Raw genomic sequence first — 17,637 nt, forward strand, 5'->3', positions numbered from 1 at the left:
TTTCTGGGTAGCCCTTCAGTGACCCTAGGCTTAACTGCGACTGGTGAGGTCTAACATGTTACATAAGTTCTGACAGAAAAAGCAGTGAATGCACCTTATAAATTCCCCCCCTGTCGATAATGCAGGACCTTTTTAATCCACGAGATGGAAGCAGTGAGCTAAAGACCAAACCCAACCAAAGCCTCTGCACATTGATGTCCTTGTTCCTTGCTCATGTTTATTTTGGCCAATATCTTCTACCAGCTTTCGATGTGCTTTTTGTCACCCTGCCTACCTAGTGGGGCGTGTGGCAGAAAAATGAAAATTTCCAAATGATAACACCTTTTATTTCTTAAACTATTAAATATTACTTTCATTAAATTGCAACTGTGCTGGATGAAACTCCTCGCATTTTGTGCCGTAATGTACACGCGCAGTACAATCACATGTCTTCTTTTAGAGAGAGAGTGAGTCAGAGAGAGAAAGAGAGAGAGTCAGAGAGCGAGTGAGTCAGAGAGAGAGTCAGATAGAGAGAGAAAGAGTCAGACAGAGAGTCAGACAGAGAGAAAGAGTCAGACAGAGAGAGAGAGAGACAGAGAGATAGGGAGGTGAGAGAGTGCACAGTCCGTGTCGCGTCCATTCTTGTGTCCGTCCGTGGGCTCTGTGACTTTGATGGTGAGTGCAAACCCTCTTTGCAATATGTCACTTGAGCTGATGAGTGAAATCGCGACGTGATCTGTATCCTGTGCGAGATGCGTTTAGAACCGTGCGCGTGTGTTGTGTTGTTAACTTCGTCAGAAAACTACTAGTTTTTGCTATTAGTGAACGCCACTTGATCCAACACTCAGAAAACGAGCGCTTAACATTTTGTTGTTACCAGGGGTTAAAGCTGAATGTATGACTTTGATGCGAATTATCACACTTTACTAGTTGCTTAATAATAGCTATTATCTGTCTGCACGTCATTTTAATAGTTCAGATTGTAATTTATTACACGTATTAAATTCATTTTACCAACAACATTTAATACTGCTGGATATCTTCAACTTAAGCTTTGATATTCTTTGCATTACACATTTTTTTCTGGCAGTTTATGACCGATTCGCATTAAACCCCTCTTTGAAGTTTGTTTAAATACTGTACTGCTTTAGTTGAGTTTTATTCAACCTGTCATAACCTTAAGTCAGATCATTTATATCTTAAGTCAACTTTCCCCATTGGAATGAATGAAAATGCCATTCGTCTGCTCCACTTCCTTCCCCCAACCTACCACATTTTGTTATACTTTTAAGAAAGTTGATTTTCATTCATTGTTTTATCTGAACATTTAAACACTGATCCATCTGTTTTGAAAAGCACCAATGCATAGAGATAGATATAGACATAGAGATTGATTTGTGTACCGTAGTGGCCCGAATATAAGACGACCCTGATTATAAGACGACCCTCTCTTTTTCAAGACTCAAGTTTGAAAAAAAGACTGTTTGAACACCAAATTTAATTTTTATACAGAAAATAATTACAGTACATCTGAAACAAATGATTATAACAATATATTCGAGAGAAAAAGCAGGTTATTTTGCCTCATTCAAATCATGCAAAAACTGTCTATCACATTAATAATATCTGAACATTTAAATATGTAAACTAAAATGCAATCACATTTGTAAATGAATGGCTTCAGGTTTTTGAAATGTAAATAACCTGCTGTTTCTCCATTTTCTATTATCTCTTCTCTTATTTTCTTGTCTTTTCTTTCTTACCGCTATTTTTTATTTTTCTTCTTCGTGCTACCGCTATTTTTATTTTTATTCTTCGTGACAGGGGTTCGCTTTGGCCTGGGGAATTAAGTTCAGCATTCGCTTTAAAGATATCTGGCGCCATCTAGCGTTATGAATGGGTATAATGTCTAGACCCCGAATGTAAGACAACCCCCACTTATTTCAATGCAAAAAACTTGTTTTATATTCGGGCCAATACGGTAAATTTAAAAAAAAGAAAGTACAGTTCACATGTTCAAACAAAGAGTAAGACAAAGTAACTGAACTTGTTCTGTATAAAATTTTGACTTACAATATTAATGGCCTTTGAGAAGTAGTTAACCGATGACCAGAGATGGCTATGAATACATTTGGTCTTAAATCATGTAAACAAAGTCACCCGTGCGCTCCGGTATTTCAATGACTGTGCAGAGGACACATGCGGATTAAATGTTCATGTTTTTGCTGAATTTGATAACCCTCAACGCACGTTTGTGTCGCTTCATCCAAGGTTGTCGTAATCTGTAACCCTCCTGTGCTTTTAATCTGAACATGGCCCCTGACCCGCACAAATCTGTCATGAGCCAAACCAACTTTAAGCCCCTCTTTGTATAAAAATAATAAATGTCATAAAAGGCATGTATGTCGGTGTGAATGTGTCGCTGGGGACAATCGTGCACTTTCACCATAGAGGAAGAATTTGCTGGTATTGCAAATTGCTTGTGGCTGATACTGAATAGAAAGTGTGATATTATATCAATGGAAAGAATGTAAACTGTACTTCTGTAAACAGTGCCTTTTTATTTCTGTAAAAATTTCCTCGAGGCTTATATTTGATGGACAATTCATCATATTATTCTGTAATCCCTCTGTGTTTATACCACCAACACGAACCTTTGTTGGCTTGTGTAGAGGCTGATAATTCATTTTTGTATCTGTTGTTGTTTTATGACTTTCAGGTAACCATGGAGGCCTTGGATCAAAGATTCAACATCCTGTTGGAGTCATGGTTGGGTCCCCGTGGTATGTCAATGTAATTATGTCATCTGGTAGTTTGGTTTAATTACAATGCAACTTTAAATACGAATATTGAGCAATGCTGGTAGGTCGTCAATTTCGTTTATCTAATCTTCCCTATGATTATTTCAGATCAGCGGGTGCGTGGTTGGCCGCTGCTCGACAACTACTCGCCGACAGTTGCCCTCACCATTGTGTATCTTGTGGTGGTGTGGACGGGACCCAAGTACATGAAGCACAGGCAGGCGTTCTCGTGCAAAGGCCTCCTCGTGGTCTACAACATGGGCCTTACGCTTCTGTCGCTCGGCATGTTCTACCAGGTACGTCGCAGCCACTGATGACGGAATTTTGTAACAAACTAACTCAAACTGCAGTGGGTCAGTTAACTATCGATTCTTTTTTTCTAATCCATGATCAAATCAATCAGGCTATTTGTTGGCTCTGGGGCTCGTTGTCAGGCAACCAACTCCAGGACGTCCTGCTACAAATCGTGGAACCTAATCACCACAGATTGTGTTGGAGATATAGTTTGAAATTTTGGAGATCACTTGTGGTCTCTTGTGAATCAGAATACAAGTTCACTTGATAGAAGCTTTTTTTTTTTAATACGAGTCTAAAGTATGTCTCCGCCTTTTCTGGCTGACTTCTTGCCTCCCCATCTACATTGCCAAGGTTCATTAAACCCTGTGTTGCGTGTTCTGATAATCAAAGTACACAGCGATTGCAATCAAAATGATTGGTCAGGATTTTTTTTTTTTTTCACGAGTGGTTCAAACAGAAAATCAAGCTGCGGTCAGGACACAAAAACTTAAAGAAAAAAATGAATGACTGTTCATTTATTCATCACTACTGAATCTTTCGCTTCTTCCGCACGGGCGGTTGATCATTATTGATTTGTTGACTCGGCATTAAATTACACTTCACAATTTACTTTTAACTGAGTTGAGTTCATTTGTCCGCAGGAAGTCTCATTCAAATGAGATCTTTTTAGGCCCGAGAAATATTCTAAAGCCCACTGGATTGTTTTTCACTTTCAATTTGCACAGTAATTTTGTAACCAGCATTTTTTCCTCATAGCTTTGTTTTTATTTATTTTGTTGTACATTTAATACTGAAATGCAATGTATATACCTTGACTCATTTTTGTCCTCAGCTTGTGTCTGCTGTGTGGAACAGCAGCTACAACTTGTACTGCCAGAACACGTACAGCGCACCAGAAGTGGACAACAAGGTGAATGAGTCGCAGCATACTTGTAATGTGCCAATGGAAAAATATGTATTGTTTTTAAGAAATTTATTTTTCTTCTTCCCAGATTGCAATACGTGCTAATTTGCCTTTGACCTCTGTGTGTTTTCCTCAGATCATGAATGTTCTGTGGTGGTACTACTTCTCCAAGTCCATTGAGTTTATGGACACGTTTTTCTTCATTCTGCGAAAGAACAATCACCAGATCACCGTTCTTCACGTCTACCACCACGTCAGCATGCTCAACATTTGGTGGTTTGTCATCAACTGGCTCCCATGTGGTCATTGTGAGTGATGGATGGATGATATCGCTTATGACATAACATCGATGCACCACAATGAAACATCAGTGTTGAGGTTGTTTGATGAAAAACAATAGGCAACCTTGCAGCAACTCTCATAAGTCTTCGATTGCGACATCACTTGTGGACTCTCAGGACTCATGTGTCTTCCAGCCTACTTCGGGCCTACCTTCAACAGTTTTGTCCACGTGGTCATGTACTCGTACTACGGCCTGTCAGCTATCCCCGCCGTGCGCCCGTATCTCTGGTGGAAGAAGTACATCACGCAGCTCCAGCTGGTAAGCTAGTCAAATGTGACTTCAAGTCAAGGCAAAAACACATCTGTGTATCCATTAGATATTTTGGGCCTCGGATCAATATTGTCTTTCTCGTCACCTTCTAACTGCAGTGTATGTGTGTCATGTTTCCCCTGCAGATCCAGTTCTTCTTAACGATGTTGCAGACACTGTGTGCCATCATATGGCCGTGTGGTGTACCCTTTGGATGGCTCTACTTCCAAATTGTTTACATGATCACCCTCATTGTCTTCTTTTCCAACTTCTACATTCAGGTCATTTTGTCTGATACCCCCTCACCCCGTTAGAAAATTATTTTTATTTTTTTCTTTAAATCAGAGATGCTTTTTAGATGGTTTATTATTTAGTTTGTGTTGTATTTATGAATTAGGATTTGGCCACAGGTGAATTATCTTTCTGAAACATCATAGCTATGAATTATAAAGTGTCAATCTAGGGTTAGTGTTTCCAAGTAGGGTTTCAAACTAAGGTTAGAGATTTGAAGTAGGGTTTCAAATTAGGGTCAATGTTTCAAACTGGGATTTAAAAACAGGGTTAGGGTTTCAAACTAGCCTTGGGGTTCCACAGTAGGGTTTCAAACTAGGAAAACATGACATCTTTTGAAAATATGTATCTTCTGTCCTTCATTTTAACAATCATCTTGTGCTTCCTTTGGCCCTTCAACAGACGTACAAGAAACACAAGCCCACAGAGCTCCAGAACGGGGCTTCCCTGTCTACCAACGGACACTCTCAAAGGAACACGGTGCTCAAAATCAAGAAGAACTGAAGCTGGATTAACAATGGCAACTCCCAACCTTGCTTAATGCTGCTAAAAATCAAAAAGTAAAGTCCAGTAGGTCATGGTCTACGCCTTCAATTACAGTATTTGCGCCTTCAATTTAAACCGAATGACTGAAGGTAAAAAGCTTCGGTAAGCGTGCTTTATATTTGAAGCACGCAGCGTTTTGGACCGTCCTTGACATGTAACAAGAGCGCGCTTCTTGTGTCCTGCTTGCGCTGTTACGTAATCTCTAAATACTATATGTCCTTTTGCAGAGGCCGGCCAGGACAGGGCAAGATGCTTCTGGTCAAATAGTTGCACAGTAGACAAACTGATATGAAACATTAACCAAATCCCTTGGCACTCATTTTTAATATGTTATGCAGCAACCCTATGTATTTAATTTATTAAGAGTTCAATCTCATGCAACACTATAAGCACCACTTTTTAGATTATTTGAATTTTTTTTTGTAGATGCGGTGCCTTCATGGACCTGTTTATTTGGTTGCTAGTGCTAATGTCACCACACTGATGCTGGTTCACTCTGTGCCTGACTTGACTGTGTTTTAATATCATCAAGAATGGAAAGTAATCATGTTCATGTTTATTACACTTAAAGCAGAAGAGGTGTGCTTGATTAACATCACACAAGCAGACAACCTCTTGGTTTATTTCGCGCAGGAAGTTTTACCAAGTATGATACACATCATACTTATAATTATTGTAGAAAAAAAAAATTGATGTATTTCCGGTTATAAATTGCACAAGTCGACAAATAAAAGCATTCAGGTACTTCACATGTTTCTCATTGAATAAAATATCTTTTGCAAAAAAAAAAAAAAATGAAGAAATAGGTCATGTTTGTGTAGCAAAGCAATCATAAAATACACATTGATAATGTGCTCAGATGCAAAAGACAGTTCAGGTCTCATCCGGAATGGCGTGGCAGGATATGAGTAATCAATAACAGAAACACTGATGCACACGCAAGCATTAAAGTCAAACTATTATGTCAGCAAAGCACTCAGTTTTTGTCACAATTTGCAACATTGCTACAATAGACAAATGAGGCTTATCCAATGCATGCATTACTTACCTTCATTGCTTCGGTGTACTCACAATTGTTTTCTTTCACTCCCGTGTTAATTCCTGTCCACGCTTGTCTCTTGCTGCACAATTTGCCTGTCGTTGGCGTACGCGGCGACTTCCCGACCAGTTTGACAGACTTCATGGAAAGTTCTTGCATTTCAGAGTCGTTCGCTGAAGTTTACTCTCTGAGTGTCATCTTAGTTGAACGGACCAGAAGGTTCACATAATATGGCAAAATCACCGTTGATCCCATACAGCACCGGATACGGACAAGGCCAAAAAAAAAAAAAAACACGCCTTCATTGCTCCCGCGGACTTCCGGGGCCTCTTTTGTCCTAATCACACGTATCCTAAGCGTACTTAAATTATATCTAGTCTTATATATATAACTAGTCTAAAGCATGCTTCTGCCTTATTAAACCCCAAAAATATTCATCAAAATTACGTTCTAATAATTTGGCTCTAAGAAAATGGTCATAAAACTGCTTCTACATTTGAGGGGCTTGAAACAATTGAAATATTTAAAACCACTTCTTGCCTCCCTGCTCTAGAAATCCAGTTTGATCCGTCCATGTTGTTCTCAGGGGAAAAAAAAGGATTATAACATTTGACGTTCTCTTGCTGATATTTAATAACACTATGATGTGACGTAGTGTGTACTATGCATAACATGCTGTCGAGTCAAACAATTGAAACATAAGCATTTTATCTTTGTGTATTTGAAGGAGAAAGTGCACCATGAGACAAAACCATAATGAACATTCATTGCTGGGAGCATGCGAACTAGGACTGCTAATTACCTAGTGTTCAAATCACTTTGCAACATTTCTGAAAATCACAAGATTAACCAGTTATTATCATGTGCTAGTGTGTTAAGGGTTGTTTAGTGAACCAGGTGGTCTCTGTCGATGATCATCTGGGTGTCTTAGAGCGGCTGATCTGAGAATGCTGTGTAACTCTTGACGCGTCCGAAGATGAAAGGTGTGTACATCTTGTTCAGGTCAAATGCACTGATAACAGTTTCCCCAGTCAGCCTGAAAAAGATTATAAAAGTATTTATTACATGTATTTTTTCCTCTGCAAGAATTGGGGATTTTTTTCAAATAAATGTTTAAATGTTATCATGTTTTATTAATTATTGTTCATGTCGGCAATTATGCTTGAATGTTATGAACATAAATTACTACAACCATTCACTCCCTTTGCAAGAACAAGCATGCTTGTGTCTAGCAGCTCATACTTATAAGTAATGTGGCAAGAATGGTGGATCCACGCCAGCTTATTGAAACTCTGGCGCCCCCCAGAGGACAGAAGAAGTCCCACGTGGAAGGTGTGCTCGGTCTCAGGGACTGGGTTCCGCCTGCAGAACCGATTCTTTTGCATCTCGGATGATTTCTGGCCATAAGTACACTCACGTAAATGATTTGATGCATCAACATTTTAAAACAAATATGTACTTTATGTTTATAAATCCAAATATGTTGCGGTTCATTCAAGAACTTTAGATTCTTTGTTCAATCATCTCACCTCCTCCTTTCTCTTGCGTACGACTGCGTAAACTTTGGTTTGGTTGTCCGTCTCCTGGGACAGACGGAAGTGGCCGAACTTGATGGCCTCCATTCTGCAGAAGCAAGACACTTGAAATAATAACGTCAGCTTTCATTAACCGACACGCTTGCAATTTCCAACTCAGACTCCCGACTGTGAGTCCTGGTCAAAACTATTTCCTGACGAGGGGTAAAGTCCATTCTAACTCCATTAAACAAAATATGTCACGACAATTAAAAGAATGTGCATTATTATCAGTAAAAAACAACAACAACATGGCCTCACCTGACATTTTGAGTGCGTAAGCGAGGGACAATCGAGAGAGGCTCCTCAGGTGTGGTCAGCATGAGCACGCTGCCATCAGGGAAGAAGCGCAAGTACCTGACAAAAACACAAACACACTATATATTGACTTACAAGTTGACAAGAGCCAAAATAGTGTGTGTGAGTCCCAAATCTACCTGTAGAAGTCGACGTGGTGCCAAGGTCGGTAGAAGCCGTCCAGAGATTGCTCTCCTTGACGAATGTACGACGTCCTGCTGATGTAGATGCCTGCTCGGGCAATGCGAGAACAAAGTTTGGAGGAAGGGGGGCGGAGATGGTCTATTGAAACATTGCCACGGCGCATAGATACCATCAAAACGGACACGGGGCCTCTGGAGGAACATCTCTCTCCAAGACAGGAAGTGTCCCAGCTTGGTGCAGTTGCGCCCCCACACTCTTTGGCAGGCTGAACGCCAAATCTCAGGATCCCTGCCACACAAATAAAACCAGAAAAGTAGTAAACATGAAGAACGCGGTTCTTTTCAAAATGTTGTTATGTTGTGCGGTGCTGACCTTGCACAAATGTAAAAGCCACGACAAACCAGCGACAGCTGCTCGAGGGCTCGCATGTCCAGGTCGCGTGACACAACCCAACGGAATATATACATGAGGATCTCCCGTGGCAAGGCTGCGGAATGCAATACAAAGGTGAGCATGTGGTGACAACCGTGCGGAGCAAAAAGATGACATAATGAGGAAGCGTGCTACCTGACATATGCACCTGAGATTTTTCAAACTCAGGAGAACAAATCTTAGGAAAGGAAGTGGCCAACGTGAGCTCCTGCTCAAAGTAGGTAACCAGATCCTCAATCTCTCCGTCGGCATCCCTCTCCTCCTTACTGTGATACAACACACAAAGCTGTGTTAGGGAGCCCAGATAATGCAAGACTTGCACATTTTAAAGCGGGTGTTTATTGTGGGCAGCCTACAGTGCACCTTTGCAGTAATCATGAGAAATTGGCCTTTTGTGTCTTTGGAGTTTGACTCAAAATGGGAGTATTGTATAAAAAACAATTGGTGACCTCCAAATCTTTGAATGGAGTGTCCAGAACTAAGTTGGTGACGTCAAAGTTTCGAACAAAAGAGCTTAACTACAGCGTGGAGCATCTTACTAGTTTCCCTCAACTTGATTGGCGTCAGGGTGGCTGTAGTTGATCTTTGATTCGATATCGGGCACAAGCTGCATAGCCAGGCGATAGAACTTGATAGCTGCCAATAACAAAAAGCGAGGCATTGAACTGATTGCTCAAGCACGTTTACAATCTCACAAATATATTTAGATCATTTATTCACCCTCATAAAATGCTCCATTCTGCTCTTCCTGAACAGCTCTCAGGAACAGCTCAGCAGCCTAACGGGAAAAATTATAAAGACTTAAACTCACACAACATTAACAGGCCCAGTCATCAGTTTCGTGGGGAATACCTCTTCCTCCCGAGCAATTTCTTGCGTCCTCCTCGAACCCGTGACTCGCAACAGCCTCGTGTCACAGCTTGGCTTGAGCTCAGACATCCACTTAGCTCGGAAAGCATTGAGCTGCAGCTGAAACATTACATGTTAGGGAAATGGACTATTTTTAATTAAACAAAACATCCAACACAAAGTTTAAGTAGAATGAGCGCCTTATGAAACAATGAGTGGCGGTCTATACAGAGCAAAGCTATTTTACCTCAAGATTTGGGTCATCAGAATTCTCATCTTCCTCCTCCACCGTGCCACCGATATCCACATTTTCTTCAGCCTAGTAAAAGTGAATAAATATTAGCCTGGGCATTTAGCACTGTGACTGCTTAAGCTGATAACATTCAAACTTGTACAGTTATTTGACTGTCTAGTTTAAAGCAGTGATTCACAATCGGGGTGCCAACAATCCAATTTCGCTCAATTTGTCTGCAAATTAACATTTGTTAACTGCAACTGTATCTTTGTTCTTCAACCTATGTGAGCAATGTATGGTGACAGGGAGAATTTGGTCATATGAAATCAAAATGTTTGTGATATAAAATGTGTAAATGTCAATTAACTCACTAAAGGTTGGGAAGTTCCCAATTAAATATGATCATTTCAAACTACTGAAGTAATGCTACTACATCTATAGTGCATGACCTCTTATTAGCACAGTATCCTTATTAGTACCCTCAGTTTTATTTATAATGTACTCTAAGTATATTTAGAAAACACCTCAGCTATAAAATCTATTATATACAATCTGATTTCATATTCATACTAATTGTGAATGATTTACATAACATTTTACTTGGGTAATTTCTTACATGATGCTCAATCCACTAAGCATGGATCTAGTGGATGTTGACATTGAGGAGCTAGTTAACATCCACCACTAGCCAATATTGATCTTGACCTTTCTTTGAATCATCTTGATCAGTTCACTGCCCTGCTGTCTTCAAAGCCCCCCCAAGGAGCCTCCCCTGCCTAAAGGACCTCTTTCTGGAATCTTGCACCCTGGTGCCAAGACAGTCAGCTATCTGATGGTGGCTATTAATAGTCAGGCGTTATTATTACCCACTTGAGTTATTATAAAAGTGCCCTTGGGTAATCAGAAAGGAACTACACAGCCGATTTTTAATTATTACTATAACGTTCACATAACAGCGCAACCTGCCAAGTCATATTTGAACGTTTATGAAAACAAGTTCAACAAACAACAGTCCACTCGATTCAACTTTGCGGATTAACTTTGTTTGTTTGACAATCTACACAAGACATGTGGGAAAACAACATAATTCTCATCAGGCACATTAGTGTTTCTGATGATATTATAACATTGAGGTAAACATGACTAAGACAATTATGCTAATGGAGCTAATGACATTAGAGTTCGATAAATTGATATTTTAGTGTCTTGAAATAAAATGCTGCAAAATATGTCCCAGTGTTGACAACTGATTTAGTTACTCGTGTACTTGCAGACAGCTGACGACAAACGTGTTGACTAAGCGCTAGCTAGTTGACGTCAATACGAGCGTGCTAACAGCTAACTCGCGCCGTGACATACCATGACAACTTGGCAGAGAAAGTCCTTTTTAGTAAGCGCGTGTGTCTTCAAAAACGTTCAGCGTGGCGTTTACAAGTCACGGTCAGAGAAACGGACCACGCAACGAACATATTTGCGAGCTCGCAAGAACGCAGCCATTTCGATGCGCGCTCCGAGCAGATCTCAGAGAGTTAAGAAATCCGGAAGTGTGCCTGCCTTATTTGGCTTGTCTGTTTACGTTTGCACACGTCAACTTAAAAAATGAAGCCAACTAAGTTGTTTTGCTACAAAATTAAATAATAAATCTTGATATCTGCAGTAACCTTTGTCAACGATGTGGTCAACATTCAATGTTGCCGTCATACTTTTCGAATGAATTGTACAGCGACAAACTACACTTGCAGCCACAGATAGTAGGAGTTAAATTAATGCCTTTGTGATATGAACATTTTAACCAACGCGATTTTCATGACATTTTCGCGATAAGCTTTTAAACAACCTGGGTAAACATTGAGATGGGGAAAAGATTTATTACTTAACCAGGATGGAAAATGACACGCCCACTCACTTCCGCATATGAGCTATTTAAGCCCCGCCCTCATTCAAAACATTTGTACCACATTGTAAGGGATAAACATAAGTTCTATATATGTATTGTCTTTTTTGAAGAGGGAATTAAAACAGCTAGGTGAACTCAGCGTAGGGAAGATTACAACCAATACAACATTATATCTTTGGTGCTGTGATTTGTTGTGAAAGTGCTGCAAGTGTTGTATCCAAATCTCGCGAGTTTTGTGTGAATCCTCTCGCAACGAGATTAGGCCTGGTTTTGATTATATTTGTGTTGTGCGGAGGACACACGGAAGATGGAGATGCCGTTAGCTATTCTGTAAATATGTCATTTTTGTTATATTTTTTTCTCATTTTTTGACTATGTGCTCTTGCGGAATTGAGACGAGGAGGGTGAGAATTATTTTGATTTTTAACTCCGCTCTGTTCTGTTGCATACTGCAGCGTTATTTATTCCATAGACAGCCACTTCGCGTGTTCCAGTTTGCTCTACAAAACTAGGATCATTCAAGCAAAACGTAGCAAACATGTTTGGGGAAAGCGAGTGCGGCAAACAGCAAGTACTGTACATTCAGGAATTTTGCACAATCGTGCTACGTCTATATAAATGATTCACATTTCAACATTATCATTACACATTCGTGCATGCTTGTTTGTACATGTCGCGTTACCTCTTGGCAAAGTACAGTTCATACGCCACATTACATTAATTGAAGTAATCCAACTCTGCAACCGATTTACTCAAATGTTGACGTCCAAATCCTCTTCGAGGGAGGATTTGATGCAAGGTGTTATGATAAATTCAACGATGAAAAGGTAAAAACGATTGCACTGCAGTGATTTGTTTCCATTTTAGCCCCTTCATGTGGCTCACCCCATTCAAGATATTAACAATAATCATTTTCCTATGCTTTCACCTTACTAGCCGGGAGGAGTCAAACCCATGACACAATGAGTCCTCCAGCTCCACTTGTGTACTTGGAGTGGACATTTGGCTGCATTCAGCAGCACCTGGCAAGCAAATCTCAGCTCCCCACCCAGTTGACTTCTGCCCCCGGGTGAGGGTATGGACAGACGAGCACAATGAACAGATACAACACCCTCAAGCAGCTCGGCGATGGCACTTATGGCTCGGTCATCCTCGGACGCAACCTGGAGTCCGGAGAGCTTGTAGCCATTAAGAAGTGAGTGTGTGTAGTTTGTACTTGACTGTGACGTATAACTGGAAAGTGAACTTGAATAATGCATGGCAACGAGAACAACAATGATAGTATCCCAGTAACCTGAAGTATATTTTCAATTTAGAATGAAAAGAAAGTTCTACTCATGGGAAGAATGCATGAATCTCCGTGAAGTTAAGGTCTGTAAGGCATTCTGTTGCAGTTACACATTATTTCCATAACATAAAATGCAATTCAAAGAAGGCACAAACTTTCATCATTCATTAACACAACACTGCTTGCTTAAGGCAGATTTTGCATTTACGTACAAATGCATTTAACAGTAATTCACGTTTTCAGACATTACAGCAGCACTTTCACATTAAACCCTGCTGTCAGCTTTTAAGATGTCACATCTTCAGGCAGTGTGTTGCTAAACCCATTTTACCACACCTCATTGTGGTAGATAAGATAATTGCAGCACCTCAGTGGCGCCACCTATTATTTTTCCTCCTTAGGTGGAAAAACAAGGGGTATATTTGAGGTGTGGCATTTATTTATCCAAGTGGATGTGAAACACTCAGTTTGTTGTCCTCTCTTTTCACATTCAGAATGTTTTACTCAACCCACAGCAGCTCTTATGAGTCAAAGGTGATTCTTGTGTGCTATTATCAGCCCCCCCTACCTTAAGCTTCTGGACCCCTTTTCTTAGAGCTTGTCTTATAAAAGCAGTAGGAGATTTAGCCCAGCTCGAAAGTACAGCATGTCAAGGCATAAAAAAGTCCAAATCCCACTACGGCCTCTTCACTAAAAAATAGCATGATGATACCTGAACGAACCATCCCTGTGCATCCTGCTTTGTGTTAACAGTTTTTACCTTTCTTTTTAATTGCACGCCCGTATGTAATTTCGTGCTAAAGAACTTGTCTTTTCATTTCAGTCCTTAAAGAAGCTCAACCATGCTAACGTGATTAAGTTGAAGGAGGTCATCAGAGAGAATGACCACTTGTACTTTATCTTTGAGTATATGAAAGAAAACCTCTACCAGTTAATGAAAGACAGGTACTGTATGCCCTCAGCATTTGGAAATCCACACTTTTCAATATTTATGGGGTTTTTTTTCCCTTCTTGCTTCAGAACTCGGTTGTTCCCAGAATCTGCTGTTAGAAATATTATGTTTCAGATCCTCCAGGGCCTTGCCTTCATTCATAAACATGGTATGTTATACTACTGCACCTCTGAAGCACTTTATTAATCGTGACATCAAGTAACCAAATCCGGGCATCTCTTTTAGGGTTTTTCCACAGAGACATGAAGCCTGAGAATCTTCTGTGCATGGGCCCAGAGTTGGTGAAGATAGCCGATTTTGGCCTCGCCCGTGAGATAAGATCTCGACCACCCTACACGGACTATGTGTCAACCAGATGGCAAGTGAATATTAGCTTGAAGATTCGTGCATTACTCACTCGAAAATTATTATCTGCAAAAACTCTTTAATATCTCATTGCACTCATTCTCCCCAGACCATATTCCATCAAATATTGTCCTCTGCTCAAATACAAAAATGTATTTCTTAACAGGTACCGAGCACCAGAGGTCCTCCTCAGATCTATATCCTACAGTTCCCCCATTGACCAGTGGGCGGTGGGCTGCATCATGGCAGAGCTTTACACCCTCAGACCTTTATTCCCAGGCTCTAGTGAGGTGGACACCATATTCAAGATCTGCCAAGTTTTGGGTACACCAAAGAAGGTAACCTTAACAGGATCTAAATTAAGTGTAGCTGAAGTGGAATTGAGTTCCGTTTTAATTAGATCACAAAAGTGAGTGTAACATGAAGCATTTGACCTTTCCCCTTCTAGAATGATTGGTCGGAGGGTTTCCAACTGGCCAGTGCCATGTATTTCCGTTGGCCTCAGTGTGTTCCCAGTAAACTAAAGACACTAATTCCTAATGCCAGTCCTGAGGCCATCCACCTGATGACTGACCTTCTTCAATGGGACCCCAAGAAAAGGCCAACATCTGCACAGGTGAGATCTGACAAGTTTCTTAAACCTCAAAGAAACAGCAAGAAAAAATGCAATACAATAGTTGTTTTCGCACTGCATAGTCTAAATTATTTCAAAAGCGTAAATAATGACTTGCATCATATTGTGCGCAGGCTCTCAGGTACTCGTACTTTCACGTGGGCCAAGCTTTGGGCACCCCTCAGCAGATCCTGGACCAAGGCCGACCCCAGCCTCATCCGCTGCCCGCACAGCCACCATTATTACAGCCCCAACAGACTCCACAGCAACAACCCTTACATCTGAGGCCTATGCCTCCCTCTCAGCCGCCGCCACCGCACGACCAACACTGCACCCCGTCCAGGCCTGTGCAGCAGCTCCAGCACTCCCCTGTCCCAGCCCCACCAGCGGCATACCAACGCCATGTGGAGCTGGTTCGAGAGCAACAACCAAAGCACCTTCTCAAGCAGGAACCCAGAGAAGGAACACCACACACTCATCTACCTTACATTCTGGACAAGAGCAAGGTAAGGCCCTTCACAGGCACACTTCGGACTCAAACTTCTCATTTTGTACTTGCCAATTCATGTTTTTGTATGGCCAGGTTTCCCGATATTTTGATCCAGATGTTCATATACAATTTCAATCATTTTTTTTCTATTCACAGACGAGGCAAGAAAGTGACAACACAAACCCGCTGAGCTACCAGATGAAAGCGAAAGGAGGACGTCGCCGCTGGGGTCACGGCACAGGACACCTGAAAGGAGATGATTGGGACGACTACGAAGACACTGAATTGACGCCGAGCCTTCTGGGGAAAAGCAACTTCTCCAAAGAGAAGTCAAGACAAACAGAGGAGCCGCTTAGAAGGTGAGACGACTAATTCACACAATCCAACGGGATTTAGATGTTGGAAATTAAGGGAATACATTCTCAAATGCTTGTCCTGTCCTTCAGATATAGCGACATTCTAGACTTCAGTCACCCTAACAACAAAGAAGAAGCACCTTTAAACCTAAACAAGGCGTCAGGCTACCAGGAAGCATCAAGGACTGCATCTGCCAAACAACACTACCTGAGGCAGTCTCGATATTTACCAGGTAACAATATATAAATGCTAAGACATTACAGTTAGGTCTGTTAATCCTTCTTCATGTCCCCCAGGTATCAGCACAAAGAAAAATGTGGCCATAAACGCAAATAAAGACATGCCCGCAAGTCATCTTTGGGGTAACAGCAGTATTCCATTTGGTGGTACACTACCAAGCAGAGGTCTTCACGGTAATCTCGCTGTAACTTGACTTGTAGATGTATGTAGTGTATCTTGTTATGTTTTAATATGAAAACTGTTGCTTTTTTTGTTAAGGCAAGCTGCTATAAATAATGGTAAAAGTAGAAAAGTAGATAGAAAATAGTTTACTAATTTAAAGGGGCAATTACTTTAATACAACATGTCATAAAATTATAAATACTTTTATCTTGCCATGTCTGTTAAAATTACTGAAAAATGACAAGGTGGGATTTATTTTGAATGTGTTTTATGGTAATTATTAAATATTCCAAGCAATTACGGTCAGATTGCCTATTTTGTTTATTGCATTTGCTGCTACCATTTTGTAGAATCTTGTATTCATAATACTTTTTTTTCCCTCCGTTGAAAAGGCACAAACACATTCCCAGGAGGATGCTTGCCAACATTTTACAAAAAAGATGTCGGCACAACTGGTCACAGAGGTCATCAGGGTCCTTCTTTGGAATCAACAGCGTCAAGTTAGAATATTTTTTTTAATTTAAATTGTTGTAGATATTATTGATGCACTAATTGCTTGTCCAATTCTTTTTTTTTTTTTTTTTTTCCCATTCAGATTATGCAACATGGCGATCTGGTCGGAGCCAGAGAACTGCCTCCACCAACATGGGCAACAAAAGCCCCCCTTGTTCATTGCCACGTGCACCAGTACAGACCATCCACGGGCGAATAGACTGGTCTGCCAAATATGGACACCGCTAGTTGCCTGGGAGACACTCTTTAATTTACCTCCAAAGAGTAGACCTAATTGTTTAGTAAGCAAAGGCTGTACATACATCTTGACACAGCAATAATATTTGTTTCACTATATGTACCATGGATGTTGCGTGTATGTATGTATATTTGTGTGAGGTTACATGCAAAAAAAATGCACCTCGGTAATAGAAATATTTACTCTGCCTGTTGTTACATGTTTTATATGGTTTATTATTGGACCTGTTTACCAACATGTATCAATGAAATGCATATTATGAGGGCACTGCGAGTTTACAATTAATTGCTTTGCTACTGTATATTACTTTCTATACAAATACGTATGTGGCTATTGTATATTACTTTACACATATGTTGCTTTTTTACTTTGTGATGCTGAGTTAAGTATTTGCTTGTTTTTTTTCCAATTAAAGTGATGGCTGTGATCTAAATATTTTGATTATGCAGTACACCATTACTAAACATTCATTCAATGGTCGTGTTTTTCAAATTACATTTTGAAACAGATGCTGGCATTACCCACCAATCTGTTTATGACCTTTTGTTTGAAAAATTGAGGT

The 17,637-nt window shown here is 40.5% G+C and overlaps 3 protein-coding genes across 3 annotated transcripts; 2 read left to right on the plus strand and 1 right to left on the minus strand.

Annotated features, from left to right (window-relative positions):
- The first annotated feature begins 475 nt into the window (after positions 1–475).
- Positions 476–6,159, plus strand: elovl5 (ELOVL fatty acid elongase 5). Its single transcript, XM_088385459.1, is given in 9 exon segments — positions 476–654; positions 2,699–2,762; positions 2,889–3,076; positions 3,910–3,987; positions 4,118–4,289; positions 4,458–4,582; positions 4,720–4,854; positions 5,267–5,327; positions 5,330–6,159. Coding segments are annotated over 9 exon segments (876 nt in total). The 5' UTR covers positions 476–651; the 3' UTR covers positions 5,380–6,159.
- A 991-nt stretch (positions 6,160–7,150) lies between these two features.
- Positions 7,151–11,793, minus strand: fbxo9 (F-box protein 9). Its single transcript, XM_088385454.1, has 13 exons — positions 11,340–11,793; positions 9,993–10,064; positions 9,749–9,865; positions 9,617–9,674; positions 9,436–9,532; positions 9,032–9,162; positions 8,837–8,951; positions 8,634–8,752; positions 8,461–8,551; positions 8,285–8,380; positions 7,979–8,072; positions 7,692–7,846; positions 7,151–7,485 (listed from the first exon to the last, which is right to left on the minus strand). Exons 1-13 carry the CDS (start codon positions 11,340–11,342, stop codon positions 7,377–7,379), a joined length of 1,257 nt encoding a protein of 418 aa, XP_088241580.1. The 5' UTR covers positions 11,343–11,793; the 3' UTR covers positions 7,151–7,376.
- Positions 11,794–12,032: 239 nt separating this feature from the next.
- LOC148393247 (serine/threonine-protein kinase ICK-like) lies at positions 12,033–17,508 on the plus strand. The gene is made up of 14 exons (XM_088385452.1): positions 12,033–12,281; positions 12,814–13,072; positions 13,194–13,248; positions 13,989–14,110; positions 14,186–14,265; positions 14,343–14,475; positions 14,629–14,800; positions 14,911–15,078; positions 15,210–15,581; positions 15,722–15,924; positions 16,012–16,154; positions 16,219–16,335; positions 16,717–16,824; positions 16,920–17,508. Exons 2-14 carry the CDS (start codon positions 12,972–12,974, stop codon positions 17,063–17,065), a joined length of 1,920 nt encoding a protein of 639 aa, XP_088241578.1. The 5' UTR covers positions 12,033–12,281; positions 12,814–12,971; the 3' UTR covers positions 17,066–17,508.
- Positions 17,509–17,637: the final 129 nt, after the last annotated feature.

This window comes from Syngnathus floridae, chromosome 9 (genome assembly GCF_059516105.1).
Source record: "Syngnathus floridae isolate MCC-2025c chromosome 9, RoL_Sflo_1.0, whole genome shotgun sequence".
Taxonomy (NCBI): Eukaryota; Metazoa; Chordata; class Actinopteri; order Syngnathiformes; family Syngnathidae; genus Syngnathus; species Syngnathus floridae.